At 27.6% G+C, this 19,801-nt stretch overlaps 6 protein-coding genes and 1 long non-coding RNA gene across 9 annotated transcripts; 4 read left to right on the top strand and 3 right to left on the bottom strand.

Moving 5' to 3' along the window:
• Nucleotides 1-1,191: 1,191 nt before the first annotated feature.
• LOC122515636 (zinc finger protein 677-like) lies at nucleotides 1,192-3,180 on the top strand. The gene is made up of 3 exons (XM_043633076.1): nucleotides 1,192-1,359; nucleotides 1,617-2,198; nucleotides 2,278-3,180. Exons 1-3 carry the CDS (start codon nucleotides 1,192-1,194, stop codon nucleotides 3,178-3,180), a joined length of 1,653 nt encoding a protein of 550 aa, XP_043489011.1.
• Nucleotides 2,069-2,488, top strand: LOC122517450. Its single transcript, XR_006303861.1, has 2 exons — nucleotides 2,069-2,198; nucleotides 2,278-2,488. It is a non-coding gene; the product is annotated as an uncharacterized LOC122517450 (long non-coding RNA).
• Nucleotides 3,181-5,178: 1,998 nt separating the features above from the next.
• LOC122515546 lies at nucleotides 5,179-7,935 on the top strand. The gene is made up of 8 exons (XM_043632975.1): nucleotides 5,179-5,265; nucleotides 5,494-5,689; nucleotides 5,933-6,059; nucleotides 6,327-6,497; nucleotides 6,589-6,814; nucleotides 7,154-7,346; nucleotides 7,446-7,627; nucleotides 7,711-7,935. Exons 1-8 carry the CDS (start codon nucleotides 5,179-5,181, stop codon nucleotides 7,876-7,878), a joined length of 1,350 nt encoding a protein of 449 aa, XP_043488910.1. The 3' UTR covers nucleotides 7,879-7,935.
• A 221-nt stretch (nucleotides 7,936-8,156) lies between these two features.
• LOC122517426 (M-phase phosphoprotein 6) lies at nucleotides 8,157-9,391 on the bottom strand. The gene is made up of 3 exons (XM_043635807.1): nucleotides 9,222-9,391; nucleotides 8,901-9,001; nucleotides 8,157-8,795 (listed from the first exon to the last, which is right to left on the bottom strand). The coding sequence occupies exons 1-3, from the start codon at nucleotides 9,267-9,269 to the stop codon at nucleotides 8,504-8,506; spliced, it is 441 nt and encodes a 146-aa protein (XP_043491742.1). The 5' UTR covers nucleotides 9,270-9,391; the 3' UTR covers nucleotides 8,157-8,503.
• A 147-nt stretch (nucleotides 9,392-9,538) lies between these two features.
• Nucleotides 9,539-12,210, top strand: LOC122517359. 3 transcript variants are annotated; one of them, XM_043635716.1, is made up of 9 exons: nucleotides 9,539-9,787; nucleotides 9,885-10,173; nucleotides 10,496-10,751; nucleotides 10,833-10,961; nucleotides 11,055-11,157; nucleotides 11,255-11,378; nucleotides 11,542-11,686; nucleotides 11,750-11,878; nucleotides 12,008-12,210. In XM_043635716.1, the coding sequence occupies exons 2-9, from the start codon at nucleotides 10,057-10,059 to the stop codon at nucleotides 12,181-12,183; spliced, it is 1,179 nt and encodes a 392-aa protein (XP_043491651.1). In that variant the 5' UTR covers nucleotides 9,539-9,787; nucleotides 9,885-10,056; the 3' UTR covers nucleotides 12,184-12,210. The 3 variants fall into 3 exon arrangements, with proteins under 3 accessions (XP_043491651.1, XP_043491645.1, XP_043491660.1); XM_043635710.1 differs by having other exon boundaries at nucleotides 9,539-9,816; XM_043635725.1 differs by lacking the exon at nucleotides 9,539-9,787 and having other exon boundaries at nucleotides 10,085-10,173; nucleotides 10,482-10,751.
• Nucleotides 12,211-12,524: 314 nt separating this feature from the next.
• On the bottom strand, nucleotides 12,525-15,071 carry LOC122517348 (histone H4 transcription factor). Its single transcript, XM_043635699.1, has 5 exons — nucleotides 14,069-15,071; nucleotides 13,645-13,981; nucleotides 13,232-13,547; nucleotides 12,854-13,151; nucleotides 12,525-12,762 (listed from the first exon to the last, which is right to left on the bottom strand). Exons 1-5 carry the CDS (start codon nucleotides 14,546-14,548, stop codon nucleotides 12,589-12,591), a joined length of 1,605 nt encoding a protein of 534 aa, XP_043491634.1. The 5' UTR covers nucleotides 14,549-15,071; the 3' UTR covers nucleotides 12,525-12,588.
• A 578-nt stretch (nucleotides 15,072-15,649) lies between these two features.
• LOC122517332 (T-complex protein 1 subunit beta) lies at nucleotides 15,650-18,480 on the bottom strand. The gene is made up of 7 exons (XM_043635695.1): nucleotides 18,370-18,480; nucleotides 17,773-18,082; nucleotides 17,242-17,675; nucleotides 17,081-17,158; nucleotides 16,781-17,005; nucleotides 16,327-16,708; nucleotides 15,650-16,240 (listed from the first exon to the last, which is right to left on the bottom strand). The coding sequence occupies exons 1-7, from the start codon at nucleotides 18,370-18,372 to the stop codon at nucleotides 16,068-16,070; spliced, it is 1,605 nt and encodes a 534-aa protein (XP_043491630.1). The 5' UTR covers nucleotides 18,373-18,480; the 3' UTR covers nucleotides 15,650-16,067.
• Nucleotides 18,481-19,801: the final 1,321 nt, after the last annotated feature.

Below are 19,801 nucleotides of genomic sequence, written 5' to 3'. Positions count from 1 at the left end.
TCCTTTTTTAATTACACTAGCAATATTAAAAAGTATATAAGAGGTTATAGATAAACAAATGATTGATTCTGTATCGTTAAAAATAAAAGAAAATCTTTAGATCAAAATAACGATATTTAATTCATTCATAAATAAAAGACAAATCAATTAACTTCGTATTTGGAATTTTTACAAATTTTATTATTAAAATACTTTCATAATTACTTAACTTTTTATATTGAAAATCAATTTCCTTAATAATTACACCATAATATCATTAAATGGAAACAATTTTTATTATTGTTCAATAATAAATGATACGACAGAGTGTATAATTACTTAATCAATTTTTGTCTACTTTTTATATTTTATAAATTTAATCGAAACGAAGTGGTTCAATTAATAATTGAGAACGTCAAAGTTATTTTATTTAAAAAGATTGACGAGAGAGAAATATATTGAATTCTAAATTTTTTCTCGTTTTATTTTTCTTTCTATTTTTCAAATAAAATGTCATTTTTTATAAGTTGTCATATTGTAAAGTAAAATTCGTTTATTTCGAAATCACGAATTACATGTGGACTAGGAAGGGTTGTAAAGAGAATGGGAGAGGGTAAGGTAAATATGGTAGGAGACAAGTCACACCTTGTTTTCTCACTTCATTCAGAAAAGATCGTATGAAGAAAAGGTATAGTAGTCTACTTCAGTCAGACGGTCGAAGTCTTTCGGATGTTAATCGTCAATCTCACGTTCCGATCACCGTCGATCATTCTCTCTATATCGTATAGCAACGTGAATCTGTGAATAGAAAAAAAAAAAAGAAAAGTGTGTAAAAGGTGCCCGATAATGAAAAGTATCATAAATGAGAGTAAAACTCAACAAATCGTATTGATTTTATTAACGATAAACAACGAGATTATTAATTACATTACATCGAAAAATAATTAAAAAGTGAAAGGAAAAAAAATAGAAGTATCGATTATCGATCGATAAAATTTATTGGCATAAAAGATCATTAGTGAGTTCGCAACGTAAAATAGATCGATTACGAATACGTAAAATCAAATATTACAACAAGATAGTAAGAAGAAATTTGTCTAATCGTCTAAAATAATATAACAATATATGTTATTTGTTTTTTAATATAAATATATAAAATATATATATCGATACTTAAGTTATTTTTTTGTGATTATAATAAATTAATAAACGATGGGAGAAATTATATGTCTTTATGGAAAAACGTTGCCGGATATAGAAAATTTTTTAAAAGAAGCAACGCCATCCCGTACATTCGCAGACGTCGTTCTTTGTTGCTTCGGTGGTGAAAGGTTTTTGACGCATCGACTCGTTCTCTCAGCTGCTAGTCCTTACTTACAGGTTTGATTTTCTTTTTTATTTCTCTCTTGTCAATTTTTTTTCTTATACTTCATTAAATCACGTTATATAACTTATCGCGTAAGCTGGATCGATCGGTAAAGAAAAAAAACCCCCCTCAATAATTCTCGTTATTATTCCAGCTGTCGAATTGTAATGAAAAGAAAAAAGAAAAAAAAAACAGGAAAAAAAAGGAAGAAAAAAATAATTAAAAATCCGACAATGAATTATATTTATATTTTCATTTGTATGTTTGACAGAAAATATTGCAAGCTGATGGTAACCCGTCGAACAATCGGGAACCTATAACAATCGTATTAGAAGAGATCGAATCAACCGAGTTATCGGCAATATTAGATTTTATCTATACCGGTAGTACAAAAGTATCACGAACAAGATTGAATGCGTTTCTACGAACAGCTATGATCTTACATATAAGTTTACCACCTTTGCCTGCTGCTATCTTGTACGATACATTCGATCGAGATAATAAATCGTATACCTTCGATTTCAAGGCTACAATAAATCATATACCGTACGAAATGTCTCAGAATTCGACTGGAGTCATTGAACGTCATAAAGAATCTAGATTTCGTACGAAGGACTCTTCGTTGGAAACGCAATTATTTACGTCATTTAAATACCCAGACATGCTGAGATCGTCTAATAAAACGGATTACTCGTGGATAAACAAGGACCCGACGATTTACCCCGAAGAAAGATGGCGGAAAACGTGGAAGAGACAACTTCGTCACGTGGCGAATCGCGTGACGGCATCACCTTGGCGTCAAATCGTCAGACCTCATCATTCGCCTAAAGTACGATCGAGTATGACGGATCTCGTAAGTATATTTTAATTTATTAATTATCTACATTCCTCTTTATTTAATATTTATTCATTAATGTGTTTGATTTACACAGAATACCAATAGGCTTACGGACGACAAACACGAAGAAAATAATATCGGTAGAATTTTATATGCCGTTGAACAGTACGATTTTATCAAGCAAGATTCTTTCTTCGAAAATAACGTAGATTCAATTGAGAAAACTTACGTATCCAAAGAGAACGCAACGTCGGGGAAGGTTGCAGAGAATCTCGAATATCCTCGGATAGATCCTAGTAGGAATGTAAATGAAGAAGAAGAAGAAGAAGAAGGAAAAGAAACGAAAAGGGAGAAATCTTTTCGTTGCAACGATTGCGGTAAAGAATTTTCGCAGTTGCGCAATTACAAGTACCATCGTAGCATTCACGAGGGTACACGGGAATTCGCGGCCAGTTGCACGGAATGCGGGAAATTCTTTAACGATCGTAGTTACCTTAGTTCGCACATGAAGATCCATCGCAATCGTAAGGAATACGCTTGCCTTGTATGCGGTAAAAGTTTCAATCAACGAATGGCATATAACATGCACGCCAAGATACATACCGGTTTGAAACCACATAGTTGCGAACAGTGTGGCAAAGCTTTCTCGAGGAAAATGCTTCTCAAACAGCATCTCAGGACCCATTCTGGAGAACGACCTTATCAGTGTCACATCTGTCAAAAGGCTTTCGCGGATAGATCGAACATGACGCTTCACACGAAGCTTCACTCAGGACTGAAACCTTATCAATGTACTCTTTGTTCCAAGGCCTTCACGAAGAAACACCATTTGAAGACTCACCTCAACTCTCATACCGGATCCAAACCTTATTCTTGCTCCAAATGTGGCCTTCATTTTTCCCAGAGTAGTAACATGAGAACACATTTTAAGAAATGTACATATCAGATTAATCCAATTGTTTTGGCTAATGATTCGAAAGGTAGGGGGAACTCTTAAGGGTTTAGTAAAATTTATGTTTTGTATAAAAAATGCGTATGCAGAAATCTCGAATTTTATTGTATAACTTGTTAATGATATTTTTAATTGATTTTCTATTTTATATAAATTATATGTATATCTATTTAATTATTATTATTATCTTTTCCCGGATAAATCAAAATGCAATATTAATTGTGAAAATATATTTTCATTAACAAAGAAAAATAAGCAGCATGATTTGAAATCACATAGGATTATGGTACATGACCTTTCCCATGACTAGGAAGCCTCATAATTAGATGTCTCTTTAATCTTCTAGGCGTTTAAAACGACCGTCCATTCGCTCTATGCATTTATCTTGAAATCTTTATCCTTAGCTCGTGAATAGGGATCATCTCACACGGATGTATCAAGAAAGAGAAAGAGAAAGGGAAAGATAAAGATAGCGAATGAAGATTCTGAAAAGAAATCTCGATTTGTAAATAAATATTCCAAGCTTTTAAGGCTCATATTTTTCGAAAACAAAATGTGCCTGCGTGAACATTCAAAGAATCATACAAAAATAACCGTTTATATCTAAGTAACGATCTTATAATTAAATGTTGCTCTCGGTGTTGATCTTCCAGACGTTTAAATTACCACAAATTCATTTTTATCTTTTAATCTTATTACGTGGAAAGAGTATTACCCCTAGAAAAAGATTCTTGAAAAGGGAAAAAGAAAAAAAGAAAAAAATAAAACGAAATGAACGAATAAAGAAGAAGATTCTCTTCTTGGTTGAAGAGATGAAAACGAGGCTGAATTTTACGTTGTTGCTGTTGTTAAGTGGTTAGTTCAACGACGCAATTATGTAGTCTCTTGATTAAGTCGGTGTTATATAAATATTTTTGACTGTATACTCGAGAGATGTTAACACAGAGTTCTTCGGACATGTAGCTGTGATCTTTCCCATGATCTTTCTTGCTCTGCTAACACAAATATTTCTGAGTTCCAATAAAACACAAGCTTAATTGCCAACGATAATTAAGTGACACGAAAAAACGCGAGCTCCAAGTGAAGCTGCTGAACCATATACGAGTATATATATATACATATATGATATGCGTAAGGATACGATGTATACCTGAACTGTAATGAAAAAATTCGTTCAAAAGAGCACCCAGGATCTCACGTTATTGCTAGTTTTTTGTACTTTTAAAAAAATTTGACTACGTATTCTTTCATGTTCGTCTTTCAATGATAAATCATTTTCATTCTTTTTGTACTTTCCAATTATTTGTTTTTTATTTAGAAATATATTATAATATACAAAAAATTCATTTAGCGATAGAAATTAATTTTGATTAAAAACATTGATATAAATAGAAAAAAAAGGCATCGACAAAAATTCGTCAATCGATCAGTATAAATTATTGTTACATTACGTGACCTTCGTCACTGATCGAAAAAGCAAACCGGTTTTACAATTTACTTTCTTATTTTTAATTCATACGCACGATTCTTTTTATTTTTGTATTTTTTTTTTTTTAACATATTGCACAATCACATCTTTTATTCTCATTAAGAATTAGAAATGTATTATAGTTCTTAGTAGAATAAAATACGCTACAATATAAGCTTATTTCCTCACGGCAGATTTTATATGTTTTCTTACAATTAATACTAATCAATAATTTTTATCTGTTTTTCGATTTATAATATATATGTATATATATAATATTTGTACATTTTAATTTTATTTGATTATTGCATATATAATAAAAAGTGAAAGTATACGTATATATAGGTACGTTATATGATACGTTAAATAATTATAATATAATTCTAATTACATCTATATTCAGAATAATAGATCGAATAAAAAAAATAATATGCATTATATATATATATATATATATATATATATCGCGTACCAATGTTTCTTTCTTTTGTTTTAATAAAATATTATCGACCAATTTACTGTTAATATTCATAAATATTTTCTATTAATTACCATTTTAAAAAATAAATAAAATAATGGCGAACTCTAACGCGAAATCTTTTTATTCTTTATCGGAAAAACCTAATTCCTTATATAACAAAAATTCGAATTCTAACGCGACCGTAAGTTACAATTATTTTTAATATAACATGAATTATTAATATTATAGTTTTCTATTTTCTAACTCTGTTAAAAGTAAAACTTTAATGTCTCTAAAGAAGCGAATGCCTCTAACTGTAGGTGAAACCATACAATAAATTACATTATCGAATATTGACTACATGAGATTATATACGGTTAGGTTAGGATAAATTTATAGAAAATGAAATAATAAAAATGTAATTTCGTAGGTAAAAGAATGTTTACAATATCAATTATTAACGCCATTCCAAACACTTGTCTCGGAGTTGAAAAATACTGTAATGAAAAGTTATTGGAACAAAGAAGTTGGAAAGACTCACTATTTAGTACCATATCTACCAATCGGTATGGATCCGTTAAAAACAACTTTCGGGAAAAAATATAAATCTGGTATGGTTTCGTATAAAAAAAAATATATATACTTTTCAAACCAATTTAAAAAACGATCCTATATTAATTTATAATTATTTTTATTGTACTGTGTCACACACACACACATACACAAAGATGTAATTCAATTTGATTGGACGCATGATATTATTATTATTATTATTATTATTATTATTATTATAGTAGAAAAAAATACAAAATTTCAATTTAAGGTTGTTTTGAAAAAAAAATATAAATAAAAATGTATCTATTTACCAGAAACAACAATGGCAGAATTAATAAATCCTCCCGAAATTGATACTAAACCGGTAATGCACACTGATGTTGATCACTGTAGATTTGAAAAAATAAATCAACAAAATGAAGAAACACGAATTACTAGAAAGTAATATTATCGATATAATTTTAGAAAGTATACTTAGACTATTTAAAGTCAAATAATTCAAAATTCACCTTTTAAAAAAAACAGCTTTATGATTTTCTACATCGTGTTAGGCTCAAAACTTTCGAACCCTCCTCGTGTTAGATTGAAAACTTAAAAATGATATTTTATTACGTATTTGAAATTTTATATATTATTAATATTATATAATCATTTTTTATATATTAACATCTTGAAAAGCTAGTAAAAGTAATTATATTTTTTACATAGTTATAACTGCCATTTTAACAAACATACCTGTTTCGGAAAAAAAAATAATGCTGATGTAAGAGGATCTAGAATTAAAAAGATTATACAAAGTAAAGATTATAGTACTACCACATTAGTCAATTACATTCAAGCCGATTTCTTAAAAGACACGCAATTGCTTCTTGGACAAAAGTAAAGTAATATAAATAACATAATTATTATAATAATTAATTAATAATTAAATATAATATAATGTGCAAAAAATCATGGAAAATTCATAAAGAAATCCGAAAACAAAATGTTTATCTTTAACGACTGTATATGGGAAACCCTCGGAAAAACAAGTAGATTCAGTAGCTGATGCGTTACAAGAATCACCTATGGACAATACATCGATCTTGAAATGGAAATATTTACAATATCTACGTAACTTGCGTGATAATCTTAAAAAACGTATTCCCAGTACCGATTACTTTGATATTTATGAAGATTTAGTCTGCTTGGACAAGGTAATGATACTTATATGATTACTTATAATTAACAATAACATAAAAATATAATTCCGAAAACAACAAATTTACTCGATTCCTACTATTATCTAACAGACCGACCTTTCCTTTGACAATGTCGAATTAGACAAATATCTTCACTGTCATAAAAAATAGACCAGGAGTTTCATTCGTTCATTTTTCCTTTCTCTTCTTCCTCCTCTCACTTTCCTTAAATGGAAAGATTTTCTTTTCACTGAGACCTAGATCCACAGGTTGGACTTCAGCGTCATAGTAGGACAAACACCAAACACCAACAAAACACACAGTAAGTACATTAACTTCCTCTTTTATTTTCAGGAACACACTGGTATCTTATCGGAAGAAGATGTATTTACAATTTTGAAAAAATACAAAATTCATCCAGAAAGAGAATTATTTGAGGGATTATTAGATCTTTTAGGATTTCGACGAAAGAATAAACTTTTTTATAACAACGTAGTGGATCTTCTAAATTGGAAACGTCCATTTCCTACATTGCCAAAACCAAAAAGTATTAATAAAAGGTTTATTTAGTGTATTTTTAAGTTTATTTAGTTTATTAGTATAATAGTAGCTATAAATGATTATTAAAAATTATTAGATATTTCAGAAAGTAAAGAAGAAGTAATATCAAATCTAAACGACGATGAAAATAAATCTTGCATAACTCCGTCTAAATATTATCCTTATAATGAAAAGTTATATTCAAAGGTTGACAATGCTTATGCTTTAATTTTTCCCAATACTTTTACAAAATATAATCTGAATCATATAGATTTTTTCAAGGTATTGGTAATTAAATTATAGAATTTAAAATTGTATTATGTTCATTGAACTTATATTTTATTCGTAATATCTAATAAAAATGTTTATAGCTTCGAAGTAAGGAAGAAATACGAAATATATTTGAAAATATTGGAATTAATTTTCCTGATAACACTTTTGATATACTTTGGGAGAAAGCAATTCAAAAGGATGGTAATGAAGGTGTATGCGTTGATACTTTTAATACTTTGTTAGATGTACCTAAAAATTCTTTGTGAAAGTATGTATAAAATATCAAGTATATTAATAATAATAATAAATCCAATACTTGTAGAAAAAATGAAGTTATAAAAATATTATTTAAAAACAAAAAATGTTTGTAAATCTCATACTTATATTTTTAATTATGCTGTATAAACTTTACACTATTTTAATAAATTGTCTAAACTTATATTTCATAATAAAATAAATAAATCTTAGTAATTATGTGATACTTATTTTATACACTTATACATATTTACAGTGAATTTGCTATAATATAATTAAATTCAGTTATTTAAATATGTATTTTATTTAAATAATCTATATATACAGTGTAAAAAAATCCCTTCATTTATACATTTATACAGATTCACTTTAATGCACTTGAGATACCAAACTCCATATGTCACAATAATGAGTTATTTAAAAAAAATACGAATTCAGAGATTCCGCAGTATAATTTATTTCGTAATTAAATAAACTTATTTTTCTACCTCAATAAAAGTTAAATAGATATTTGTAAATTTAAAACGGATCCTTATTTTAAATGGCTTTTCATGGTTCCATTTATGAATTGTTTTCGTGAAACCAATGACCGTATAAATGAAGGGAATAAAATATTTATTAATTTTTAAAAAAAGGTTAATCAACTGGTTTTAAAAATTTTGCCTTTTTCCTCGGAATTTGACCAGTTTTATTTACTGTTTGTTTTGGCCTTTTAAACTTTCTTTTTACCTTTCTAAGCGATAACCATTTATCTGCCATTTGTTCATCCGTTACATCTGTTTCTAGTTTTTTCTCCAATTCCAATTGTTTATTAATTTCTTCCTCTTCTAATAATTTTTCTAATTCAGGATTCATACCGTTGAAACTTAGTCTACCTTCAATCAGTTCTTCACAAACCACATAACTAGGTTCAACGATAAACTGATCACTGAAATAAAAATATAAGTGTTATATGTATATAATCATCTTAAAATATATGCATGTATAAATTTGAGTAGAAAAATTATATTGCAATATATTAAAAAATACATACGATTTACTGCTTATTTTAATTGAAAATTGACCACCAAAGTATTCTTCTCCTTCTTTCTCTATCATCTGTTTTTCAACTTTTTCTTTTGTCCTCCTCATAAACTATAAATATTATTTTTAATATATATAAATATACATAAAACACATTATCCAATGTGTGTTTAAATCATTATCATTACTTATCATTAAACGGTAAGTATATTAAAAGAAAATAATTCAATTTTTGTAATTCAGGTATTGTATCACGTGTAGACTCATTCAATTATCATTATTTTTATACATTTAAATATAAAAATTAAATCACAAACAAAATCTAACATACCTTCATTTCTAAAATACTCTTTGATAATTTGGATTTATTAGGATTCATCTTTATTGTTTAAAAAATACCTTGCACTATTAAATGGTTATAATATCAACTTTTTTAATTCTATACACACGACTCCCATTCAACTATTTTTGCATTGCACCTAGCTAAGACTAAAGCCCCTAGATTTAAGATGGCGTAAGCAATCGCTGCAACATCTACTGCTAGGAATTAATTTTCCCTAGAAACATATATATTTACGTAGAGATATAATAAGATAGGGAATTTAACAATTCAAATCTCTTTTCAAATTCTGCCTGATAAGCTTCGTACATTATACGCATGCGCAATAATTTTGTTTAAATTTATAAAACTAATATATGTTACATTTGATGCACTTAAATATGCATTTGTATAATCATAATAATTTTTGTTTGGTTAAAACGCCTAGTGAAAGCTATCGATGTAGATTATTCATAAGTATAATATGTGTCTATACTAATCTAATATGTGTCTATACTATCTGCATAAACCATAAGCACATATGAAGCATTTGCCTTTTTTTCGATTTTTTATGCATTGTATGTAGTTATAATTTTTATTATGTAAGGTAATTTAGTTGAATCTTGTATGCATAATAATCATGGTTCACCATAGCGACAATTTTTTCACCCGCAGGGATTACAATTGCCACTTGCACGAAATGCTTCAAAAATATTTAAAGCTCAAATTGTTAGAAATGCCAATTTTCATTAAGCATTTCTAAACCAACAGTTGTCTCCGGCTCCGCACTTTTAACGAAAACAAAAAAAAACCTCACCTTCTCGAGTGAATTAAAACAAAGTAAAACATGACATTTCCCATAGAAATTTGGGAGCAAATATTTTCATATATTGATCCAGTAAATTTAATTAGGATAAAAATTGTGTGTAATTCTTGGAGAGAAATTATTAATAACATTTTAAAAGTAAACATTTATCTTTTTAATAAACAAAAATTGTTATTTTATAAGACTGTTTATATTTGATATAGCAATGAATTCGGTGCCTTGATATAAAATTCATTGCATCAAAATCATCATCCTTATTTTCATCAAGGAATTTGCCAGTTACCTGAAAAATACACCAAAGTTATCAAAAATAATGAAGACTATTTCAAAGAATAATAAATGTATAATTACTCTAAAAATTAATACTAAATTTGTTTAAAAGACATCGAATTAATTGATACGTCTAATATAATTTAATAGTAATTTCATTATACTACTTTCGTCAGGTTGATTATTTCAGGAAAGCGATTTGTGGTATACAAAATGTAAGGAAGATATACCACCAAATGAATGGAAGTTACTGTTTGAAACATTATATCCTAATAGATCATATGTTGATTTGATAAATGCAAGTAAAAAAGAAAAAATATGGATGAATATGTATAAATGGTGGTTTAAATGCAAGCAATTAATAACTTGTGATATTTTTATTGATACTTTGTATCCATTGGCAAAAAATCAATGTCTAGAATTTATTACCTGTATTGCAGTACTAGGTAAAATAACATATATGTACAATTAATTGGAATAGTTTCTCTATCCTTTTTACCATTTTAAGAGATAACTATTTTTTATAGGAAATAATTTGGCTATAGGCACATCGAAAGGATATATTTATTTGTTCAATACTGATGATTTAAGTAATAAATCAATGTATGTAGCAAATCATATGGAATATGTACTCAAAGTTAAATTCTTGAAAAATAGTATGTTAATATAATAATGCATTATGCTCTAAAAGTATTTTTAATTTTTATAATTATGTATAAAATCTTTTAATTTTTAATTGCATTTTGTAGGTAAAAAAATTATTCTTGCATCTTCTTCTATAAATGATCATATAAAATTCTGGGATTTTCAATCTAAGAATCTTATTTTAAAGGATCGTGGAAAATTGCTATGGTAAAAAAATTTATTATTTAATAATATCACAGACATTTATAAAGGTAGAGCTAATGTTTCTTCCACTTAATCGCTTCATTACAATACTTTTACACAGTACAAGTCAAAGTTATTGCTACACTATTATAGAGAATATTTTAATTGTCCAAGGATGTATACCTAAAACTTTATATGAACTTCCCGTTAATCGCATTGTTGCTGGTACTGCAGATTGTGATAAGGTATTTAACAGAAATAAAATATATCTAAAATATATATGTTATAGGGAAAGTAGGACTTTCAGGGAATGTGAGCTTGTCCTAGGCATTGGCCACAATACTTTTTGAAGTATGCATTATAATCCTTTCCAAACTTTGTTATTTTTAATAAATCTCTTATTAATAGGTTTGCTTTTACACAGAAGAAGGTAATTTTTTCTATGGATTATTGGCAGAAGATAAAGAATTATTTATAACAAAATATATACAACCACCAAGTATACCTATCCGTAATTACTATATGTTTACTGATATAGCAGTATGCATTACAGGTAAAGTCGATAAAGATAATGAAATATATTGTCAGTTAACTTATTTTTTTTCTTTATTTTCAGAATATGGATCCATAGGATTTTCTATTTATGGTAAAAAATGGAAATTTTTCGATGCACCTTCTATACTTCATGGAAAGCCCACTGCTGTTCTTATTTATGGAAGCCTTCTTATATTAGGTATAGAGACAGGTAAATTGTTTTTTGTATTTGTTTAGTATGGTTAATGCATTTTATTAATTCTTAAAAACAACAAAATATTTTATGCATTAATTATATTATATTAATAATGTATATGTGTGTATATGCATATATTTTTAGGTCGTGTTTATATATATTATGTGAACAATTGGAACAAGCTACATTTGAAATCTAGTGTAGCAAGATTAATAATAGTAGGTAAAGAACCAATTGTATCGTTAAATATAAGTACGCATTTTACAGATTGTTTAATTGTAGCAAGCAAAAAAGAAGTTCACTTTATTCATTTTATGTAATTTGTTAAAATTACTATCATAAAACGATTTTTGGATATCAACAATTAATAAATACATTTATATATATATAATATATATAAATATATATATAAATAATAAATATATATATGAAACCAGAAAGTTTTTACGTTATTAATATAAGACCTCAAGTAAAAATATGTAATCAATAGCATCATTTTCATTTGCTAATTAAACTTAAATTAAAATTAAAAACACATGCTGTAATTAAAAGATTTAAAATACCAAAACTTTTCGGTATCTCTAATATATTTAAGAAAAAAAAATAATCATAAATTATTTATTTTAAGTTACTATTTGAAAAATTTATTCATGTTTTAAAATTTAACTATCAGATTAAATTTTTATTTATATCAATTCTAATAAAAATTGTTATGATTTGACATTTTACATACTTTGAGAATTTATGATTCTACTTTTTGTTATGTTTCCTTTCTCATCTATTTCATCAAAAGTTATTAAAATATTTGATATAACAGGCATTGATTTATCTATATTAAAATCTGTTATAGGTTTTATCTGTAAATCTTGCACATCTTCAGTGTTGTTATCTTCTAATATCTGAAAAAATGTAATTTTTTAATATTTAAAACTTATTAATCTAATGAAAATTATGCACTCTGTATAAATTGATTAACATAATTGTTCTTACTTCTACTTTTACCAATGATGAAGATTTATCCAATTTAAGTTTATAATTTTTATTTGTAATAATTGGTTTTTCAATAGACGAAATATTTTCTTCATCTACTGTCTCATATCTAACCATTTGAAGTCTATAACAGCCATCTTCATCTTGTACATATTGAAATCGCTTATGACCACTAGGTAATTGTAAATGATGTGCTTCAATAAGATGTTTGCTTAAACGATAACTTTTTCTATATTTAACAGGACATTCATGACAACAATACCATCTTACTTCTAAACTATGAACACGTTCAACATGCCTAAAATAATGAAAATTTGTATATAGTAGATATGATTTTGTTATTTAAAGATATATAAAACAATATAAGAATCAAAATACCTGTCCAATGTATAAGCACCTTTGCAAGTGAAAGAACAACCTTCAAAGTGACAAGAGAAATTGGGTCCATTTGTATGAACAGTCATATGAGAATCTAAATCTTGTTGAGATTTGGCAGCATGAGAACACAACTGACATGGAAAAGTTCTTGTCGATACATGTCGATATCTCACGTGCTTTGCTAAACTAGCTGGAGATTCACAAGTCATATCACATAAAGTACATTTATAATTAAAAACATGCAATCTCATATGATCACGAAGAATCCCTTCCGTTGGATAGAATTTATTACAATGTGAACATTGAAATCCTTGTACTAAAAAATAAATCATTACAGTGATACGATAAACATAAAATTAATGTGAAAAATATTTATAGAAAATATGAAATAAAAGATCTGATATTTGTCTTACCATCTATAGGAATTTGTCTTTTACAATGAGTATGAAATTTTGTATTGGAAGCAAACATAGTACCACAATCTGGACAAGCAACTATTTTTTCTTTGGTATGGCATCTTAAATGATCTCTAAGTTTATGTAAACTAGGATATTTATTTTTGCATCCTGTCCATTTACATTCAATTCCACCTTCTACTTTATTACCACGTAGATTAGTATCCATGTGAGTAATTATATGATACAAATACATCTGATAATTAGAAAAAATCTTTAAACATTCTTCCCATCTGCACATATGCGGTGATTGTGAATCAATAATATTCTTCCAATCTGTATCTCTATTACATTTCTGTAAAAATTTTATTCTGTTATGACACACACACAAGTTTATATATATTTGATGTTATTGAAACTATTTAATTATCATTATACTTACAGGTAACTTGACCCTTTGACGAATATTTGATCCAATACATTTTAATTTAGTATGGTAAGAATGATAATTGACATGCCGTGAAATGTCATCAGAAATACCGCTTTCATATGAACAATTTTTCCATTGGCATACGTAAACCTCTGTATCATCTTCTTTTATCTTTATTTCTAAATCGCTCAAATGATTAGCAACATGTCTTGAAAATACTTCCATATATTTACTATCAAATTTACAATTTTTCCATTCGCATACTAAATGTAAAATTTCATGCTTTAAATATTTCCCTACTCTACGTTTTTTACCACCACATTCTGAAACTGAATCAAACTCAGAATCTGTTTCATAATCATTGTAATTATTTTCTATTTTATCTTTTGATGTGTCTTCGGAATACAAATGTTCATTTTGTGATTCCACCCAAATATTACATCTTTCTTGTAATTCATTAGATGTAATTGATGTTGTAACAAATTCTGTCATATTGTTTGCACAATAATAATCGAATCACGATATTCTATTCTATATTAAAATTAGTAACAGAGACTTCTATTGTTTCACTAACAATGATTCTTAACCTGTCCCAATTGTCGTTTGTTATTAGTTCAAAATCGTAGTCAAATTTTAAAAATAAATTAGAGTATATTATTTTATTACTTATAGACCTTTAAGTACTTTTTAATCAACTATTATGTACTATTATTCATTCCGGAAAGAAGTGGACAAAATTATTGATGAATTCAGTCACTTTTAATGCTGTGTTATACATGAATATTATTCCACAAAATTTCTTGGAATTTTACGTTGTAATAAGTTATTTATAAAGTAATAAACACTAATTGTAAGAGATAAAAACATTTACAATATGAACACAAAATGTGGTAGAAATAAAACACAAACTATCCGCCATAACAAGATTACTGTTCGCGCGTTAAATTCAAAATTATTTTTAATATAATATATCTTTATATTACTTATTTAGTTCAACTTGCTTATCGTAATTTCAAATTTCTAGCAATATTTTATTTTTATAAAGAATATTTTTATTAAATCAATTAATCAGAATCTAATAAATAAAAACAATATCGAAAGTAATTGCAGCCATTAGCTCGACAATACTTGCATTATTTACAATACAGAAGAATGATTTTTATAATTCAAGTAATGTGGATTGCCCAAGTCTCACCACGTGGAGGTTGCTGCATGTGGAAACTTTTATAAATAATAAAATTATAATTAATCTATTTTGATTTATCTCATCTGAATTGGATCAGATTTATTTAACAAATTTCTATTCATATAAAGAAAATTAACAAAAACGTGACTGTCACACTTTGTCCTGTTTACCTTTGTTTTACAGTTTAAATAAATATATCATATTAAAAATATTGTTTCAATTCGGGAATAACTAACAAAAGAATGAATAGTCTAGTGTCATTGTGCTTTGATGTTTTTAGAAGTTTTAGGTTATGTTGAACCAAATCTGATCGTTAGTTGTTGTTTATATTCTTGATGTTTTATAAATATAATAAAGTATTAGAATTATTTTTCAATTATAATAAAATAAATTTCTAGGCGTAGTTATCAATTATCTAAATAAGTTATTATTTTCTAATTTTTATTGATACAATATGATGTTTTCATTGTCTATAGTGGTACAATGGCGGTTTATTCAAAATATAAACAGAAATTACATGAGACTTTAACACATTTGTTAAATATTTTAAAGATTATTTTCATGAAATAAATTTTTTCGTAGAAATAGATTACTTCGTAAAAATGTTACGATAGATGTTATGACAGTGCATCTTATTTCTTTTTTTTTTAGAAGAATTAATACACCAACATTTTCTAAATAGTTTGAGATATAATTGTATTAAATAATAAAAATGAGGATGTGTGTAATACTTAGTTTGAAATATAAGTAATTCGATATAATGCGCGTATTACAAATTAGAAAAGCAATGTAAATAATATAATAGCAATTAAGTCATTTTCATTATTAACAACGTCCACGGTCCTTGACACGCTTCCTTGGTGCAGCTCTTAGAATATCATCCACACGTAGAATCATTTCTGCTGCTTCAGCAGCACTAAGTAAAACTTGCCTTTTTACAACCCATGATTCTGTAATTCCTAGTCGTTTCATACAACCAATTCTTCCCGTTTCCATATCTGTAAAAATGATCATAGATAATATCTATATGAACTTCTTTTTTTTATTGGTATAATCTATTTCTTTAATTTTTGTAAAAATTCACCTAAACCCATTGTATTAGCTCCAGAATTATGTGCAGCTCTTAGTTCGCTGACTAATTGAGCTGAATCATAACCAGCATTATCAGCAATAACAGTAGGCAATTGTTGTAAAGCTTTAGCAAAAGCTTCCATTGCAACTGCTTCTTTTCCGGGAGTTGCAGCTGCTGCTTTCATAACTGCACATGCCATTACCATTTCACCACAACCTCCTCCATAAACAATTCGTGACTCACGAACTGTTGCTGCCAAAACACAAAGAGCATCATGCAATGATCGCTCAGCTTCGTCAAGAATTTGTTGAGTAGCTCCTCGTATAATAACAGTACACGCTTCTCCCAAAGCAACACCAGAAAATCGAAGTAATGTATCTTCACCGATCATTACCTATATAAAAATATAGTGTATATCATATATACTCATAACTTATGTATACATGTATGCTCAAAAAATACCAACCTGTTCAATGAGTTCACATTTACCAAGTTTTACCAACTCAGGATGATCAAATGTACTGACTATCTCTCCACCAGTAACAAGAGCTAGTCTTTCAATTCCGTCAAAATCAGCATGTTCAATAGCCATAATTCCAGCATCAGCAAATAATTGCTCAGGATAATTATAAATTAATTGTCGATTTATAAAAACATTGCAACCATGCTTAATAATTTTATCAACTTTATCCTATACAAAATATATTATTCATTATTGATTACAATGTTTCCATGAATGTTTATTTGTCTTGTAATTTATAATCACCTTCATTTTTTCTTTCTCTGCTACTTCCAATTCAGCAATTTTTGCCATAGAATCAACACGGACTCTAGAGCCAAATACCTAATGCAGAAGATATAATTATCAATCAATATTAATATTTTTATATGCATTGTAATGTGAAATTCAATATAGCTATTCTATACCTTAATTTTGTCAGTATCCATTGGAGTATTAGCTATAAGTATTTGTGCATCTGTAATTCTTTGAGGTTGATGAAGACCAGGTTTCTTATCTAACAAAAAGCCATCATCTAGAAAAGAATCTAAAAGAGTTGCTCCGCGCTTTTTAATAACTTGAATAGCTGACAAATTTCCAGATCCCTTAAGTCGCAATACTGCATCTACTGCCAACTTGCTGAAATGTTCCTTATGTTGAGACAAGATCTTTGAACTTAAGGTTGTACGTGCAATATTTAATAAATCTTCACGAAAGCGTTCACTATCTGCAGAGTTATCTGCGGCTGCATTTTTGAGCGCTTCTCTTGCTACATTGGTCGCATTTCTCCAACCAGAAATAATGGTTTGTGGATGAATTTTTTGTTCTATTAATTTTTCTGCTTCTTTCAATAATTCAGCAGCTAAAGAATTTTAAATGCATTATGCATTAATAAAATATTTCTAACATTGAGTCAATAGGAATCCAATATTATAATATCATTACACAAATTTACAAACCAAGTACGGTAACAGAAGTAGTCCCATCTCCAACTTCGTCATCTTGAACACGTGACATGTCAACTAAAATCTTAGCGGCAGGATTATCTACGCCAACGCTTTTAAGAATAGTTGCTCCATCATTGGTAACTTGCACTTGACCTGCTGATCGTCCATGAGCTACTAAAATCTTATCCATACCTTTAGGTCCTAATGTTGATTTTACCAAATCTCCTATTGCTATCGCTCCCACGAATAAGCTCAATCTAGCAATTTCTGCTTTTTCCTCCTCTGCTTCATTTTTAAGAATCCTTACAGGATTTAAGGAAACCTAATAATAAACAAATATAATTGAAGTACTATGCAGGAAAAAAATTATTTAAAATATATATATATATGATATATTTCAATTAATTAAAAGAAAATTTATAAAACAAAATTAAAATAACTATTCTTATATCATCCGGCAATAACACACGTGCGCCATTTATTGCATTCTCACGTAAGCTATCACCGGTTTCATTTTATCCTTTTAAAATTAACAATAGACACGAATTCTTCATTTTCATCTTATTATATAATAAGCAAAAAAATAAAAAAAAAGTAATTTTAAATTACCATCGTGAAAAGTTCTGAAAGAATCTATGTCCGAATCCAATATCAAATATAATTCTGACTTCTAGGAAAACGAAAGAAACGACGAACGTAAGGAGTTTTTCAGACAGAGTGGCGCTGCGATCGAATATGAAGGAATTATATTCTCTTTTCTTATTGGACAATTATCACGAGTATCAAACGTAAGCCAATAAAAAGAGATTTTTATATTTTCCTATACATCTAAAATACCACTTGTAAAGTCGCAACAACGGAAATAATACTAATGATTCTAAATGTATATTTCCAAATTTTATCGCTAGAGGGCGTCAAGAATATTGGCTGCGCTTTAATGACTTCCAATTTCAGGTCCTTTTATGGCTATTTGTATGGTATTCTTTCTGACAGTTCTTTTGTAGGAAATATGCACACAAAGAAATTCGTTTGTATATGTATCCGATGAATGATTCTTCTATGCATTTCTGAATGATCTTATTTATCTCTTTTGATAGATGCAATATGTCGATATTTAATTAAAAAAAAGTGTGTGTGATATTTATCAATTGATATACACAGGAAAAGTAAAGTTTCTTACACTTTTTAACGCTACGCATATTATAAAAGATAGTATCTCTAATTCTCTTTCTCCTTTACTCTTATACTTCCCTTATGTGCTAGCGTAAGTATTGAACGCGAATTTTAAATGTTCGACACGCGTTGTGTAAGAAGTTTTATTTAATAAAAGAATAAAAATACTTATGTATATAATTACAGCTGTTTATTACTTTTATGTATTTATTGTATAATAAATAAATAATAAACATAAAGAATAAATACATTGTGGTTTGTGAAAAAAAATTGCATTTGCAGTGAAGGGCACAGGAAACGCGCGGCTAGCTGTTTCAGCCAATTAAATCAAAGCGTAATGTTTTTTTCAAAATACGATACATAATTAGTTGACTCTACGGCATATTTTGACCATTACTCATTCTCCTTTATATTTTCTAATATTTGCTTGAATAATTAAATATCGATTAACCAGAATTAACATTATATCTACTGGTAATAAAACTGAATCATCTGAATTCTGTCATTACAATATGCAGCCATATAATTTACTTGTATTTTAGGCAAAGAATTTTTTTGCTCAAAAATGGAAGTATATGATTATAATTGAATAAAAATTTAATTTCTACTAGCTTATTATTTCTAAAACAACGAGAGAAAATAATAAATTAATATTTCCAAAATTAAATTAGAGATAATTTTATTTAGTTAAAAAATTTATTTAATCCTCGAAAGATTAATTTTAATATTTTATAAAAAAGCAATAAGCGTATGAATTTAATTATGCTTTGTAAAAAATTGTATATGTGATACGATAGGAATAATATATTAATAATGATGAATATTTTGTTAATGAGTACATTATTTTATATTGTTAATATAAAATATG

This window comes from Polistes fuscatus, unplaced genomic scaffold (genome assembly GCF_010416935.1).
Source record: "Polistes fuscatus isolate 324 unplaced genomic scaffold, CU_Pfus_HIC Scaffold1, whole genome shotgun sequence".
NCBI classification, from domain to species: Eukaryota; Metazoa; Arthropoda; class Insecta; order Hymenoptera; family Vespidae; genus Polistes; species Polistes fuscatus.
This window is presented reverse-complemented; position numbering and strand designations above follow the sequence as displayed.